The sequence below is a fragment of the Tauraco erythrolophus genome, chromosome 1, assembly GCF_009769465.1.
Source record: "Tauraco erythrolophus isolate bTauEry1 chromosome 1, bTauEry1.pri, whole genome shotgun sequence".
NCBI classification, from domain to species: Eukaryota; Metazoa; Chordata; class Aves; order Musophagiformes; family Musophagidae; genus Tauraco; species Tauraco erythrolophus.
The window spans coordinates 5,892,850-5,908,853 of NC_141465.1; the positions used below are offsets into that span (position 1 = coordinate 5,892,850).

Below are 16,004 nucleotides of genomic sequence, written 5' to 3' on the forward strand. Positions count from 1 at the left end.
AGCTTGTATAACTATCACAACCATCTGGAAGGAAAAAGAAACCATGGGATATGGGGTTTAGCCAGACCAGAAGGTATCAGTGAGGAGAGTAACACCAAACAGTGGTGAATTAATTCCCTGTGAGCTCCTTCCTTGCCCCCTCTTTTGAAGCATCTGATCCCAGCAGCGGACCTGAGACAGTCTCAGGACCAGCTCAGGTTGACAAGCTCAAACTCCCCCGATCACAGGGATGGTGTCAAAGACGCTGAGGCAAAGCGCGGGGGAAGCCCGAGCAGTTTTTCGGAAGGCTACCAGCAGGCAGGGTATGAGGCTTCCCCAGGAGACGTATCTCTGAACGAAGAACCACAGGTCACCCACCACCGTTCAGCAACACTCTCTAACGCATCAGACCTCAAGCACCAGCAAGACTGTCACTTCAGCTGGCCAGACATATTTTTTTTTCTTCACAAAAATACAAATTGCCATTAAGTTTTTAACAAATAAATTGAGTTTCATTCTTTAAAAAGGAATGTTTCTGCTAGCGATTTTGTGTTAACAACAAGAGAGTCCAAACAATATCTCTTTGAAGGCCAGTCTGTAAGGTAGCAGCAGGATGAATTACGGCACTCAGTCACCAAAACGCTTTCCTCAAAGTCAGAGGCCAACCAAGCACAGATTCTACTCACTGTGAACGCTGCACAGCTGCTCAGTGAGAAATCCAGCCAACTGTGAAGCCATTTCAGCACATGAGCAGAATTCAGAACAAAACAATCCTAGCAGAGGCCTGTAAAATTCAACATTAAGGGCAAACACAAATTTCTTTTTTGTCCTAGACACAATTACACACAACTGCCAAATTATCTTTGTTCGTTCCTTCTTTTAATAAAATAATCCAGCTCATTTCATATGTAATAAATTCATTAGGCTTTGGAGTTTTGTTTTAAATTACAAGATCAAGCACATTTCAACAGAATTCATTTAAATACTGTGCTTTTAGCAATTCATACTGTCACAGTTCTGCAAACAGGCTGCACTGCGCTGTCCGACCTTTGAAAGGTTTGGCTTGGTGAATTCACAGCAGCTTCCACCACACATTTCAGAAGGCAGCTTGCGACGACATCTGTGGAAACACGACACGGGAGGATCGCACCGCACGCAGGTCTGTCGCAGGCCCTCGCCCTGCCTGGTCCATGGCACCTTCTGTCTCATGACATGCGAGAAAGCTGCATCTCGTGTCAGAGCTCCAGGTCCTGCAGGTCTCCCCAGCTAGGTCCAATCTTCACTTTAACACTCAGTTTTACTGAGAGTTTGACGGCATTTTCCATCTCGTGCTTGACGATCTGAGCAACCTACAAGAAAAGGCAAGACATCAGATGTACGCATAACTCCAGTGCTCTGTTCTTCTGTCAACTGCTAGGGTGGCTGGACACCTAGAATCTTCTCCTGTGTTTATTTGCACTGACTTGCCACAGATGGGAGTGCAACCGAACGCTTTAATCACAGAATGTTAGGGATTGGAAGGGACCTCAAAGGATCATCTAGTCCAATCCCCCTGCCGGAGCAGGACCACCTAGATTAGATCACACAAGAATGCGTCCAGGCGGGTTTTGAACATCTCCAGAGAAGGAGACTCCACAACCTCTCTGGGCAGCCTGTTCCAATGTTCTGTTACCCTTACTGGGAAGAAGTTCTTCCTCATGTTTAAGCGAAACCTCCTATGTTCCAGCTTATATCCATTTCCCCTTGTCCTATCATTGGATGCCAGTGAGAAGAGCCTGGCTCCATCCTCATGACAGTCACCCTTTCCATGTTTATAAACATTAATGAAGTCCCCCCTCAGTCTCCTCTTTTCCAAGCTAAAGAGACCTAGCTCCCTCAGCCTTTCCTCATAAGGGAGATGCTCCACTCCCTTCATCATCTTTGTGGCCCTGCGCTGGACTTTCTCAAGCAGTTCCTTGTCCTTCTTGAACTGAGGGGCCCAGAACTGGACACAATATTCCAGATGTGGCCTCACCAGGGCAGAGTAGAGGAGGAGGAGAACCTCTCTTGACCTACTAATCGTACCCCTTCTAATACAGCCCAGGATGCCATTGGCCTTCTTGGCCACAAGGGCACATTGCTGGCTCATGGTCATCCTGCTGTCCACCAGGACCCCCAGGTCCCTTTCCTCTGTGCTGCTCCCCAACAGTTCAGTCCCCAACTTGTACTGGTACATGGGGTTGTTCTTACCCAAATGCAAGACTCTACACTTGCCCTTGTTGTATTTCATTAAATTTCTTCCCGTCCAACTCTTCAGCTTGTCCAGGTCTCTCTGAATGGCCGCACAGCCTTCAGGTGTGTCAGCCACTCCTCCCAGTTTAGTGTCATCAGCAAACTCACTGACCGTGCACTCTATTCCCTCATCCAAATCATCGATGAATATGTTGAACAATACAGGTCCCAGTACTGACCCTTGAGGGACTCCACTGGATACAGGCCTCCAACTGGACTCTGTCCCATTGACCACTACTCTCTGGCTTCTATCCTTCAGCCAGTTCACAATCCACCTCACTACCCGATCATCCAGACCACACTTCCTCAGTTTAGCTGTGAGGATGCTGTGGGAGACTGTGTCAAAATCCTGATTAGGGTTTATGAATCAAGAAACCCTGCGAAGTCAGGAACATTTTATGCAGCAGGGAGTTGTGACTGGTTCCACACTTTTAAGACAACATTGAAAAGAGGCAAGATTTTCCATAAAACCCTTGAGAGTCCATCAGAGTCTCCTCTTTTACCCAGCTGCATAATTCTAAGTGTTTCATGAAGTCTGTTCTGAAAACGTAAATGTACTGAAACCAAGACACAAACCAAACAGACCAGAGGCAAAGAATGATGTTCCTCCTCGTGTCAGCACGAGAGGCACTCTGTGAAACACAAACTACAAACCTCTGGGAAAGCAGATCACATTCTATGCAGGTGCTAGAAACACCACCCAGGTTCCCTCTCACTATTTTGTCGAGACAACTCCAACGTTTGCTGCCCCCCAAAAGTATTCCTAAGAGAACACTCATTTCGGTATGCAGTTAGGGGACCAGAAAGCATTTTTGCCTGGGACTTTTTGAATTGGAAGAGACTGGATTTTTTTTCCTTGACCGTAAATATCTGCCCTGGACAAAGGGACTCTCTTTCCTATCTCAAGACCCACACAGACCCATAGACTGTCCTGGATAGCTTATTTAAATGAATCTTTCGGTCCACACCCATCCCATGAACCTTTCGCCAGCAGAATTAAAAGACGCTTTGAAATTACTGTGATTTCTCATCTCAGCTAGAGGCCACTGTGTAAACATGGGGACTACAAATGTTTTCTGACCCTTCCATGTGTTTTCATAATTCCCTCACAGGTACCCACAGCAGAAATATCTCCACAGTTTTTACAGGGAAACAGAGGAGGGATTTGAGGAGATCAGAGTACAAGAGTTTGTAACAACAGCATTAAGAACTAGGGGGAGATTTGCCTTCAAAAATCCTACCCCTTACATACCACATTTTGAAATGATAACCTAGAAAAATGCTTTGAATAAGATGTAATTCAGCACAGACGAGTACAAAGTAGAGAGAAGCAGGATACAGAACTAGGATAGAAATAATCTACTGTTCAAAAGTAAGATGAAAAATAACAGCCTGGGTAGGAAAAAAAATGAGGTTATCAGAGATTAAAATCTGAACAGGACTTAAGCACGGCACACTGTTGTGAGAAAGAAAACAAATGCATTTCTGGAAAATAGAACAAGAAAACATTGCTTGTATGACACACAGATCAATTTTCCAATCTATTCAAACCACTGCAGCCTTGATCAAGTTTGAGGCCCAGCATTTCAAAAGAAACGTGAACCATACAGCGGGAGATTCTCTGAGAACAGTTACAGGTCCAGCATACTGTGAGGAACATCAAAACAAGGCTGCTGCAGCTACAATCAGGAATGGCACCCGGCAGGGGAGACATGAAAACTTGCATGAGATTCCTGAGGAACCTGATGGGATGAGACAGGACATGCACCAACGCCCCGACCTGGGCAGCTTTAGTCTCTGAATTTCCTGTACATCAAGCAATGAGCACCATTTCTAGGGTTCTCAATGGTCAGCTAAAACATGCTTGGAGGAATACTGGCCACCTTAAAAACATAAATGCAATGATGCTGGGAACAAGCAAGCAGTTTAGAAGCATCTAGCCTTTAATTCCTAATCTAGTCTATACCTTTACGTTCCTACCTGACTCCTTGTTGTCAGGGTCAGCTCAACAGGTAGCAGGTCAACCTTCCTTCTACCATCTGGTAATATTATCACAGTCTTGCTATTGTGATGAGCTCTGAAAGCTCCCCACCTTCACTTTCACTCTGCACAGACTAGGAAAGCTCTGGTGCCCCAGGCATTTCACAACTTCAGCACAAGAAAAAAAAAGTATTACTCCAATTTGGACTTTTAAGAGAGGCAAGCTAGCTCACTGATAGACTGCAAATGAAAACAGAACAATCACTAGTGTTATTTCGCTTACAAACCATTTGTAAGGATAGTCAGATTGGAAAACAAATTCCTAGATATATGGAAAGATATTTTTAGCTCTCTCTTGTGCACTTTAGCAGCTGAAAATAAGCTAGATCCAGCATCAAGCATGTGACCAACCTACATTGTCTGAATAAAAAAGAAATACATCTGAAGGCAGTTAGAAAAGCTGGTAATAATTTCCCTTGAAGTTGAAGTTGTTAATGAAAAAATATAATACAATAAATAATTAGCAAATCCACTTACTTGGCCCCAGTTCCTCTGAGGACACCATGATAACTTGGAGTCAGTATCTAAAGCTGTAAAAGCCTATACTCAGGGGATTTCGGTTTTCTACAGAAAGAAAATTAGGAGCCTTTTCATCTCTAAAACAGCCTGCCTGGATTGAAGCAGCAGGTATCTAAACAGAGCTGACAAAACAGAAGCTTGAGCTGAGATTCTGTAGTGGTTTTAGGCTGATCCAGCAACTAAAACTCACACAGTCTCTCCTTCTCCAGTAAAGTAGAGAGGAGAGAAAAAAAAAACCAAAGGGACTGAGGGTTGAGACAAGAACAGAGGGAGCACCCACCAACCATGGTCCTGGGCAAAACAGGCAGCGCTTTTCTCAAAGCAAAACAGTTTATTAATGATTACTTAGAAGGACAAAGGGAAACAAAAACCGATTACTTGAGAGGACAGAAAGAAACAAAACCAGATCTTAAAACCGACACCTTCCCCCCCACCTTTTCCTCCCGGCTCTACCTCCTCCCCCCAGCAGCACAGGGAGCAGGGACTGGGGGAGTGCAGGTCAGTTCATTCTGTGCTGTTACTGCTGCTTCTTTCTTAAAGGAGAAGGAGTCCTTACACCCTTTTCCCCTGCTCCAATGGATTCCCTACCCACGAGGAAAAATCCACAAATTTCTCCAACGTGAGTCCAGCCCACTGGAAACAATCCTTCCCCACAGATTGCTCCGGTGTGGGCTTTACCACAGTCTCGGGTACTTAGGGAGCTGTAGCCACTCGCTCCGGCGTGGGTCGTCACTCAGACTCCAGATGCCTCTCCGCCTTGCCGTGCACCCCAACACGACCATCCTCAGGCTCAGGCATCTTCTCCCCACGGGCTGCGAGTGGGTCGCTGCTCCACCGAGGCCGTCCTGGTTGCAGGGGGGCCGCCTGCTATCTCACCATCAGCCGCAGGGGAAATTCGGCTCCGGCACACCTCCTCCCGCTCCATCCTCACTGACCTGCTGTCGATGCAGCTGTTTCTCTCAGATCTCAGTCCTCTCCATGTGAACTCAGCCCAGTGGGCACCCCGGGAGTGGGGTGCCCCCAAGTTCCCCAGCTGGCTCCGCCGCCGCCATTCTCCGTGGGCGGCGCCGGCCCGATGCAGGCAGCTGCCCGGCCGGGAGCCAGGGAGCGGGGGCAGTGCCCTCCTCCCTTCTCTGCTCGATCCTGGGCGAAGCACCTTTTCCGGTTCCTTTGTCCTGACTTAAATAGGGCAAATCGCAGAGGCGCCCTATTGGCTCAATCCCGAGGGGGATGGCAGTCTGATCTGGTGGCCGGAACCAAATCTAACCCGGTTCCAAAACCGGGGAGGTCGCAGGGAGCAAAACCCCTCTCCTGCCACCAGAACCACCCCCCCTCCACATCAAACCATGACATTCCACCCCTCGCCTCTGCGAATTCCATATTTAGGCACAACTTTAGTTACAGAAAGAGAACACAGTATCACAAGAACATTGAAGAAGAAGAAGAACACACATTTTACAAACAATCCACCCCTTGTCCCTTCACCAGTCACAACAATCGAAGTTTCCCAAGGTCCTTCTGTTTTTCAGCACTGTGAAGTCCATGTTTTGCCCATTACCTCTCCCAATCACTATTCTTATCTCGAATTCCTCAGCCCCACATTGGGCGCCAAAGGAATTGAGAAAAACGCATTAGCGATATCAATTGTAGCGTACCACCTGGCTGCCTTTGACTCCAGTTCATACTGAAGTTCCAGCATATCTGGCACGGCAGCACTCAATGGTGGTGTAACTTCATTCAAGCCACAATAGTCTACCGTCAGCCTCCACTCGCCATTGGACTTACGTACAGGCCATATAGGGCTGTTAAAAGGGGAGCGGGTCTTTGTGATGACTCCTTGACTCTCCAGTTGACGAATCAACTTATGGATAGGAATTAGAGAGTCTCGGTTGGTACGATATTGCCGTCGGTGCACTGTTGTATTAGCAATTGGCACCTGTTGTTCTTCGACCCTCAGTAACCCCACAGCAGAAGGGTCCGTTGAAAGACCAGGCAAAGTAGACAACTGCCTGCCTTCTTCTGTCTCTACTGCAGCTATGCCAAAAGCCCACCGATACCCTTTTGGGTCTTTGAAATACCCTCTCTTAAGAGGACAGATTCAAAAGAAAAATATTAAACCTTTTGTTCTTAATGAAATTAAAAAAAAAAATAATAAAATGTTCAGGCCGGTCAGTAATGCTGAAAGCTCTCTCAGACTGGAGTTACTGCTTGCCATCAGGAAATGGTCTTTTGTCATTAAAGATGTGTATGTGCAGAAAGAAGCGGGAGAAAGCCATCCCCGAGCTATGGAAGCACGCCCTGGTAGCCTTCCTGCGCTCGTGCTCAGGATTTGGGAAAGCACTGAGCTGCCAACATACATCTAAAATGCTTGCAGCTGAAAGCTGTCACACAGACACCACTGTGCCCAGGCACAGGAGCACCCACACAGTGGAAGAGCACACACAGGGACACACAGACACATGAAATGTACCTGTGTCCACACAGCACACTTCTTACACCTACCACACTGCTAACCAGCACCGTAACGCTCTGGACAGACAAGCAGGTAGGGAATGAGGAAATAAGTACCAAAAGAAAGGAATCCTCCTTTTCCTACGCAGAGTGCAAACCACAGCTGTAATAATACACGTTCTGAGTTAGGCACCAGAAGACACGAGTGTAAACAGGTAGGCAAAAATACCTCCAAATGAGGAAAAAACTTCCCCCTACACCTGTCAACAATATTAAACCACTTCACTCATCAAGTCTTGAAGAGAAGTTGTACAACCCGCTGTTAGAAGCTGCAAAGCACACATTGGAAAAATGAACTTCAGCCACGGGGATGGCTTGAGTCTGAAAATAAAGGGATCAAGAATACAAACATCATTTTCATCCAGTTCAACATTGTTTTCATAGACCTGTTACCACACAGTGAGAGAGGATCCAAGGAAGAAAAGCTGAGACCCCAGAAGGCAGGTTTGTTTGAAACACTGTAATGCAGTAGATAGCTGAAAAAACAACTGCACAACTGTACCTGGATGACATCATCCTCTGCAACTTCATAGAGCAGCTCATCATGGAGCTGGAGGATAAAGAAACCTCCGCTGACGGGTTGTAACATCCCCCTGTTTCTCTTCCTCGCTAGCCTTCCTACACAGGTGAAGAGCACAGTTTGTTAGATACCATTATGCAAAGGCATGTTTCCTCTAATTAAAAAACCCACACATATTCCTCATGCTGAGAAAAAGAACATGAGGAACTTTAAAATGAAAAAGCCCATGCCTACAGATAAAACCACAAAACATTAATATTCTGTCAATATTTGTACAGCTACTGAGGGAAAAATGTTAATGAAAAGCATTTTAGATATAAACATTCCAGCCTTGCATTATAAAGATATGAATCAGAACAGAAACTAGAGACAGTTGCATCTCCTGAACTATCTGTTTTAAAAGCAAATTTTAAACAAAATTACGTCAAGTTTAATCAGAAGTTGGTTTCCAGCGTTCTCTCTGGCAATGAATTAGGATTCTGCTCTTCTTCCAAAATCATTTTAATGTCTAGTCTAAAAAGGCAGTAAGCCTCCTCCCAAATGCAGTTACCTGAAACTGTAGCTACTACTCCTGATTAAAAAAGGAAAGAAAAAAAGAGCAGCTTTTGAATAAACAAGCAGCTGACAAAAACAAGATCCTGGTAAGCCTTGCCTGACAAAAACAAAACAGAACAATGTGTTCCATGGTAAAAGGTGGTTGTTTTTTTTTTTTTTTTTAAAAAATAAACAAACACAACCTTACACACACAGACTCTAAAGTTATGTATTTCTCAGGTTAGCTAACAGGAGGACTCCAGTTCACAACTACAGGAAGTATTTCACAGCATCATCACTTCCTCAAACAAGCTTCACACTGAAGCAGTGATGTTGAAGAAGCCGCAGGATGCTTCTCTGATGGCACAGGCATTTAGAACTTGCTGAAAGCTAATTCCTTCCAGTTCTTGAAACGGCTAGTATCAGAAGAGGAAAAACTGCCACGAATGCATCTACTCGCCTTCCTACAATTCTGTTGGACAAAGTTCAGTAGCTGCTGCTCCTGGAAGGGGTGGGAAGTTCTGCCAAGCACATGCCTTCTACTCACAGCAGACCTCTGAATCTTATCTCTCTAAAATAAAACTCCCTGACATATTTTTAGACGTTTGGCAATTAATTATTTAGTTTTCCTTCTCAGTCCTACAAATCAGACTCTCCATATTAAAACAGCTTCATGTTTCAGTTGAAGCATAAGAACTATCAAAGAAATAGAACACTTCATCCCTTAAGTTGTCTTTCTAAAAATATATGACTGATGAACACAACACTGTCTAGATTATGCCAAAAAAAGTCTTTACAGCACTCCTCTGGGAATGAGTACCCCAGCACAGCTTTGCTATCTGCAGCCAGAAGAAATTTATGCTGATAAATGCTTCGTACAACACTCTTGTGGAGCCTCTGTACATCAAATTCCAGTCAACAAATTCCACACTTAATCCTAACCAAAAAGTGTATTTATGGAACTAGAAGTGGTTCCACTCTCTCTTTTCACTGCCTGTGAAGCCAGAGTATCTGCTCAGCTTCTCCTCCCTACTTTCGGACAATTCTGTGGTGGTATCACAGATCATATCACATAGGATCTCCCACTGCCAACCTTTGCAATATTCGATTTCAGGCAACTGAGGTTTCTGATCCGATCACAGCATTTGCTTTAATTTGTGTGTCGAGCAGACGTTCTCCCTCCTTTCTTACAACTTCTTAGCCCATTAAACACAGACTTACCGCTGTCAGGAAACAAAGTGTCTCCCACCCCTAGCCCAAACACTAACTCATTTTTGCAGGGATTTTTTTTTTTTTTTAATTAGTAACACTGAAAGTTTTGCTCTAGCATGCAGGGCAGAGGCAAGCATACCAGTTTTATCCCTCTGGAAGGAGCTCTCCAGATGTCCATGGGACTTGATCACCGAGGAGAAAGCTTCCAGGCGTCTCTGAATGTTCACAGTGGCTGTTTTGACAATGTCTGCAGCAGATCCCTGAACAGTTGTATTTACAGCCTGTCGCTCTGCCTAAACAGAGACAGAGGTTCTCAAAACCTTCTCTAAACCTAAACAGAAGTTCTCAAAACCTTCCCCAAGAAATAAATCAAATCCAGAATGCCACATATACTTCACTAAAAATAATAAACACATGGCCAAATACAGGCATAGTAAAACCTCTAGATAAAGAGTTTGATATATCTGTCTGAAAGAAAAAGACATTCTAGACTAGCTTCAGACACAAAATTTCTCAGGTGACTGAGAAAACTAGGTTTTCCACAAATTTAAAATTAATTAATATCAAGGGTAATAACCTGCAAGAGTCACAAGCCACAAGAGGAAGAAGCATATACACAAGGTAACAGTTTCATGAGGAACAGAAAAATCTCACAAATTAACCCAAGTACTTTGAGACGCTTCTGCCTACCTTCAAAACCATTAGGAATGGATAACGAAAGGCAAGAAGGTGGGCTTAATGAACTAATAATCTGGTCTACCGCAATGAACCCTAACTGCCATAGCATTACAGCTGTGCAAAAACACACCGGACCACACTATGACACAATGACTTTTTTTTTCATATGAGTAATCTCTCTACTAATCTCCTCCTCAGACAAGAAAACTGTATTCAAAGGTTATTCTCTCTTTGATTAGAGCTGAAATGTGTGCAAAAAGTTACGAGGAAGCTGAAATGAAAGTGAAGACTTTCATTTTTAATTGGACTTTAATACAATTTTAAAGAATAAATCAAAGTTGAACAGAAGGTGCATCTGCAAAGGTTCATGCTGAAGTATCCTTCAGATTAAACAGTCAAATCATCTCAAGAGTTTTTTGACAGTCTCCTTGTTTCCCTTTCAACTACTTGGAGTACAAAGTCCCCAAATTCCTCCCTCCTCCACTCTAGTCTTTAATTCCACACGAATTAAAGCGACCTGATCCAGCTTCCTACTGAGAAGTTTAACTTTTCCTCCCCACAGAAATGCACCAACATCTCCCCAGGGAGTCAATTCACTCTTACTGAAGTAGGGTCTGTGACAGATGTGTCTGAAATGACCTTGAAAAAAAATAATGCCAGTGCAAAGGCATATAATTAAGTAAATATTTATCTAACAAGTTGGAGCAATTTTCCTTTGAGGAGAAATAAGAAAAGGAACAAATACTCAAAAATATAGGACTTAAATGTCCTTTCTTGTTCAAGTGCTGACGGCATATAACATACAAAACTACTGAGTGGGAGCAACTCAGTCTGAAGAGTTAAAGCACATCACTATGTGGAGGCTTTTTAAAATCATGTCCACCTATTTCAATAAATTACTCACTCCAGTTCCAATGTGGGAGTTACGAAGTGAGGTTAGCATAGTGATGACAGCTGTACACCCAGTCACAGAAGACTTACGTCAAGCAGACCATGACAAAATCTCTGTCATTCAGAGAACAACTGAGAGAACAAAGAACTAAGTGAGAAGGGGAAGGTCATGACCAAGATGGCTTATAGAGCCGTAAAACCGCAGATACGGATATGCAAAGAAACTAAAGAAATTTAACACTTAAAAAAAAAAAATAAAGTACTGCACTCAACATACATGAGCTTTACTGTAGGGGTTTGGATCTTTGATAGCTGGCAGATATCTCCGTCTTCCCAGGATGGTCTGCACAAACCCATCTCTTCTGCAGCTCATCACTGTCTCTCTCAAGAATTTCTGAATCCCTGTGAAAAGAAAGAGAAAGTTTTCCCTAACACAGCTGATGTTCCATGTTGACTTTTCCCTGGCGTCACTGAAAGCAGCCTGGGACACCTGAGCAGCACAAAGGTAATCCTTTAAATTTCCTAGACGCTGTCAGTGGACACGGGCACACAATCACTCATTCAGCCTATTCACAGCTCTGCTGGGAAACCTATTAAGGCTTGAGGTGGAAGAGAGTGCACAGTGTCAGGATATCTGGCTGTGCACAAGGAGGTAGGAAGTCCATTCTGCACACCACCCAGGCACAGAGGATCATACATGTATTATTGATAATGGAGAGGTCAGGACCTGGACCAGCACTGGAAAGACAAGTAGTAGGAAGGGACTAAGTTTAAAGCAGAAGTCAGAGCCCTTGATGCCTCAGGCTGCCTGACTTCAGACAGACTGTGTCAGTTCAGATTCTAAGACAAAAGAAACTCACCCACCCGCACTTTGCAAGGGAAGGAGTGAATCTGCCAAGAATGTTAAAAAGAAACTTAGGTCAAAGAAAGGTGAGACAGAGAAGAGTCCCTTTCACTGCAAGTTCAGGCAACAACTGCACTTAAGTGGAAAAAGTTAACTTCTGACAGTTTCTTTCCAAGGTTTAAAAAATATAAAAAGTAGAAGGAACTATTCAAGACCAAGACTGCTTTAGTCAATTCATTAAGTATGTAATTTAGCATATCAGCCTGGGATGAGTGAAAATTTGTAAGAAGTGAAGTTATAATGTAAGGTACATTGCTGAGTTTGTGAGTTTTAACATGTGCTGAGAGGGAGGAAGCAGGAAGTCATTTCTACTGGTCACGAAGAAGAAACTATCCAGAAATCACTGGAGACTAACCAGACTCTTAACAGGACACCATTTCTTAGCATCTCTCTCCTAAACAAACTCTGAATCAATGTGATAGTTTGATGTGCGGGGGGGTGTTCTGGTGGCAGGGGAGGGGATTTGCTCCCTGTGCCACCAGATGTGAGTCCCATCCCCCCCGGGGGGTTTCGTGAAATCGACGCCTCTGCGAATTGCCCTATTTAAGCTGGGACAAAGGGACGGGAGGGCAGTCTTTTCGAGGTCTTTTGCCCAGGAGCGAGGAGAGGGGCGGAGGGCGCTGCCCTCGCTCCCAGCTCGGCGGCTGCTCGGGTCCGGGCCGGCGCCACGTGCTCAGGATGGCGCTGGGGGAGCCGCATGGGGGGCTCAGGAAGCGCCTCGCTCCCGGGGTGCCCGCTGGGCCGAGCTCCTCTAGAGGAGATTAAGATCTAAGAGAAAACAACCACAACGACCAGGTCAGTCAAGATGGAGCAGGAGGAGGTGTACTGGAGCTGAAGTTTTCCCTTGCAAATCGGTGTGAAGATGGCAGGTGGCCCCCCTGCAGCCAGGGTGTACTCGGCGGAGCAGAGACCCACTCGTGGCCCGTGGAGAAACCCACGTCGGGGAAGAGATGCCTGAGCTCAGGAGAGGTCATGGAGCAGGGGATGCACGGCTAGGTACTGTTAATAATGGGCATGGAATGCACGACGAGGTCGTGGAGGCATCTGGAGACCGTGGGACGACCCACGCCGACGCGAGTGGCAGCAGCTCCCTAAGAGGCCGAGACTGGTAAAGCCCGAACTGGTGCGATCCATGGGGAAGGACTGCAATCCTGCGGGCAGGACTTACGCTGGACTTTTTTTTTCCTTGTGAGTAGGGGATCCACCGAAGCAAGGGAAAAATGGTGTAAGGACTTCTCCTTTAAGTAAGGAGCGGCAGTAACAACATTGGATGAACTGACCTGCACTGCCCCATTCCCTGTCCCCCTGCGCCGCTGGGGGGGAGGTAGAGCCAGGAACAAAAGGAAATAGGGGGTGGGGAGGTGTTGTTTTAAGATCTGGCCTTGTTTTTCTCTTTCTCCTCTCAAGTAACCGGTTTCGTTCCCTTGTGTCTCTTGTTAAGTAACTGTTAATAAATTGTTTTTGTTTTAAGAAGAAAGCCTGAGTCATGTTTTGCCCGGGACCATGGCTGGTGAGTGCTCCCTCTTGGTTCTTGTCTCGACCCTCAGTCAAAAAACCACGACACTTCAGAACATAATTTTCCAGCTCATTTCCAAGTTTTATGATTAGAGCTATGTCGTGGTTTTAGGCTGATCCAGCAACTAAAACTCACACAGTCTCTCCTTCTCCAATAAAGTAGAGAGGAGAGGAAAAAAAAAACAAAAGGACTGAGGGTTGAGGCAAGAACAGAGGGAGCACCCACCAACCATGGTCCTGGGCAAAACAGGCAGCGCTTTTCTCAAAGCAAAACAGTTTATTAATGATTACTTAGAAGGACAAACGGAAATAAAAACCGATTACTTGAGAGGACAGAAAGAAACAAAACCAGATCTTAAAACCGACACCTTCCCCCCCCCCACCTTCCTTTTCCTCCCGGCTCTACCTCCTCCCCCCAGCAGCACAGGGGGCAGGGACTGGGGGAGTGCAGGTCAGTTCATTCCGTGCTGTTACTGCTGCTTCTTTCTTAAAGGAGAAGGAGTCCTTACACCCTTTTCCCCTGCTCCAATGGATCCCCTACCCACGAGGAAAAATCCACAAATTTCTCCAACGTGAGTCCAGCCCACTGGAAACAATCCTTCCCCACAGATTGCTCCGGTGTGGGCTATACCACAGTCTCGGGTACTTAGGGAGCTGTAGCCACTCGCTCCGGCGTGGGTCGTCACGAAGACTCCAGATGCCTTTCTGCCTTGCCGTGCCCCCAACACGACCATCCTCGGGCTCAGGCATCTTCTCCCCATGGGCTGCGAGTGGGTCGCTGCTCCACCGAGGCCGTCCTGGTTGCAGGGGGGCAGCCTGCTATCTCACCATCAGCCGCAGGGGAAACTCGGCTCCGGCACCTCCTCCCGCTCCATCCTCACTGACCTGCTGTCGATGCAGCTGTTTCTCTCAGATCTCAGTCCTCTCCAGGTGAACTCAGCCCAGTGGGCACCCTGGGAGTGGGGTGCCCCCGAGTTCCCCAGCTGGCTCCGCCGCCGCCATTCTCCGTGGGCGGCGCCGGCCCGACGCAGGCAGCCGCCCGGCCGGGAGCCAGGGAGCGGGGGCAGTGCCCTCCTCCCTTCTCTGCTCGATCCTGGGCGAAGCACCTTTTCCGGTTCCTTTGTCCTGACTTAAATAGGGCAATTCGCAGAGGCGCCCTATTGGCTCAACCCCGAGGGGGATGGCAGTCTGATCCGGTGGCCAGAACTAAGCCTAACCCGGATCCAAAACCGGGGAGGTCGCAGGGAGCAAAATCCCTCTCCTGCCACCAGAACCACCCCCCCCTCCACATCAAACCATGACATTCCACCCCTCGCCTCTGCGAATTCCATATTTAGGCACAACTTTAGTTACAGAAAGAGAACACAGAGTTACAGAAAAAGAACACAGTATCAACAACAACATCGAAGAAGAAGAAGAACACACATTTTACAAACAATCCACCCCTTGTCCCTTCACCAGTCACAACAATCAAAGTTTCCCAAGGTCCTTCTGTTCTTCAGCACTGTGAAGTCCATGTTTTGCCCGTTACCTCTCCCAGTCACTATTCTTATCTCAAATTCCTCGAGCCCCACGTTGGGCGCCAAATTAAGACTGTCGTGGGTTATGTTGAACCGCCCCACACACAGCCGGTCACTCCCCCTCCCCCACCCCCAGGAATGAGGGAGAGAATTAAAGGATAAACGTGAAACCCGTGGGTTGAGATAAGAGTGATTTAATACAGATGATTTAATACAATGTAGGTGCTCACCACCCCTCGTATGCGAAGCCCGTCTCGTCCCGAAAACTGCAAATCCCGGACGAACGCGAGGCCCCGAAATAGAGAGGGGCAGAGAGGGAGAGAAAGAGAGAGAGAGAGAAGGAAAAAAACAGCAGAGCAACAGCGCAGCAAGCGCAAAAGAGCGAAAGTGCAAAAAGAGCAAAAGCGCAAAAGCCCCTCCTCCCGGCTGACCCTCGCTTTTATATTGGGCATGACGCTGCATGATATGGAATACTAATTGGCCAGTTTGGCCCTCAGTCTTAAGTTCCACACAAATGACAAGGGGAATCGTGTCCCCCTTGTCCCAGCTATGCTCCCCCCTTATCCTGCCGTGTTTCTGTACTCCGCACACTGAAAAGTCCTTGGAGTTTCACTTCCAACCACAAACATCAGCTTGCTATCAACATTCTTCTCAGAGTGAGCCTCTGAGTGAAACCAAAACAGGGAGCTCTTCTGGCTGTTAAAAAAAAAAACTCTGTCCCAGCTAAAACTGGGCCAAGCTAGCTGTCTCTCATCCCATTTGCCCTCCATTCATTTTCTGATTGCAGCTCTGCTCTCTCTCTAGCTTTCCTAAAAATTAACATGGTTCTTAGAAATGGAACAATGTCTTTTTACAAAACATGGGAGAGCTGCTCTGAGCAGCTGGATAAAAATGTAAGGGTTATATGCAC

The 16,004-nt window shown here is 46.2% G+C and overlaps 1 protein-coding gene across 4 annotated transcripts in view; it reads right to left on the reverse strand.

The window, feature by feature from the left end:
- Positions 1–1,214: 1,214 nt before the first annotated feature.
- Positions 1,215–16,004, reverse strand: part of POLQ (DNA polymerase theta) — a 65,206-nt gene continuing 50,416 nt past the window's right edge. For all 4 annotated transcript variants that reach the window (XM_086619802.1, XM_086619659.1, XM_086619733.1 and 1 more), the window contains 4 exons: positions 11,433–11,557; positions 9,726–9,879; positions 7,823–7,938; positions 1,215–1,328 (listed from right to left, as the gene is read on the reverse strand). In XM_086619802.1, the coding sequence (XP_086475928.1) occupies positions 1,215–1,328; positions 7,823–7,938; positions 9,726–9,879; positions 11,433–11,557 (509 nt within the window). The remainder of the gene's footprint in view (positions 1,329–7,822; positions 7,939–9,725; positions 9,880–11,432; positions 11,558–16,004) is intronic.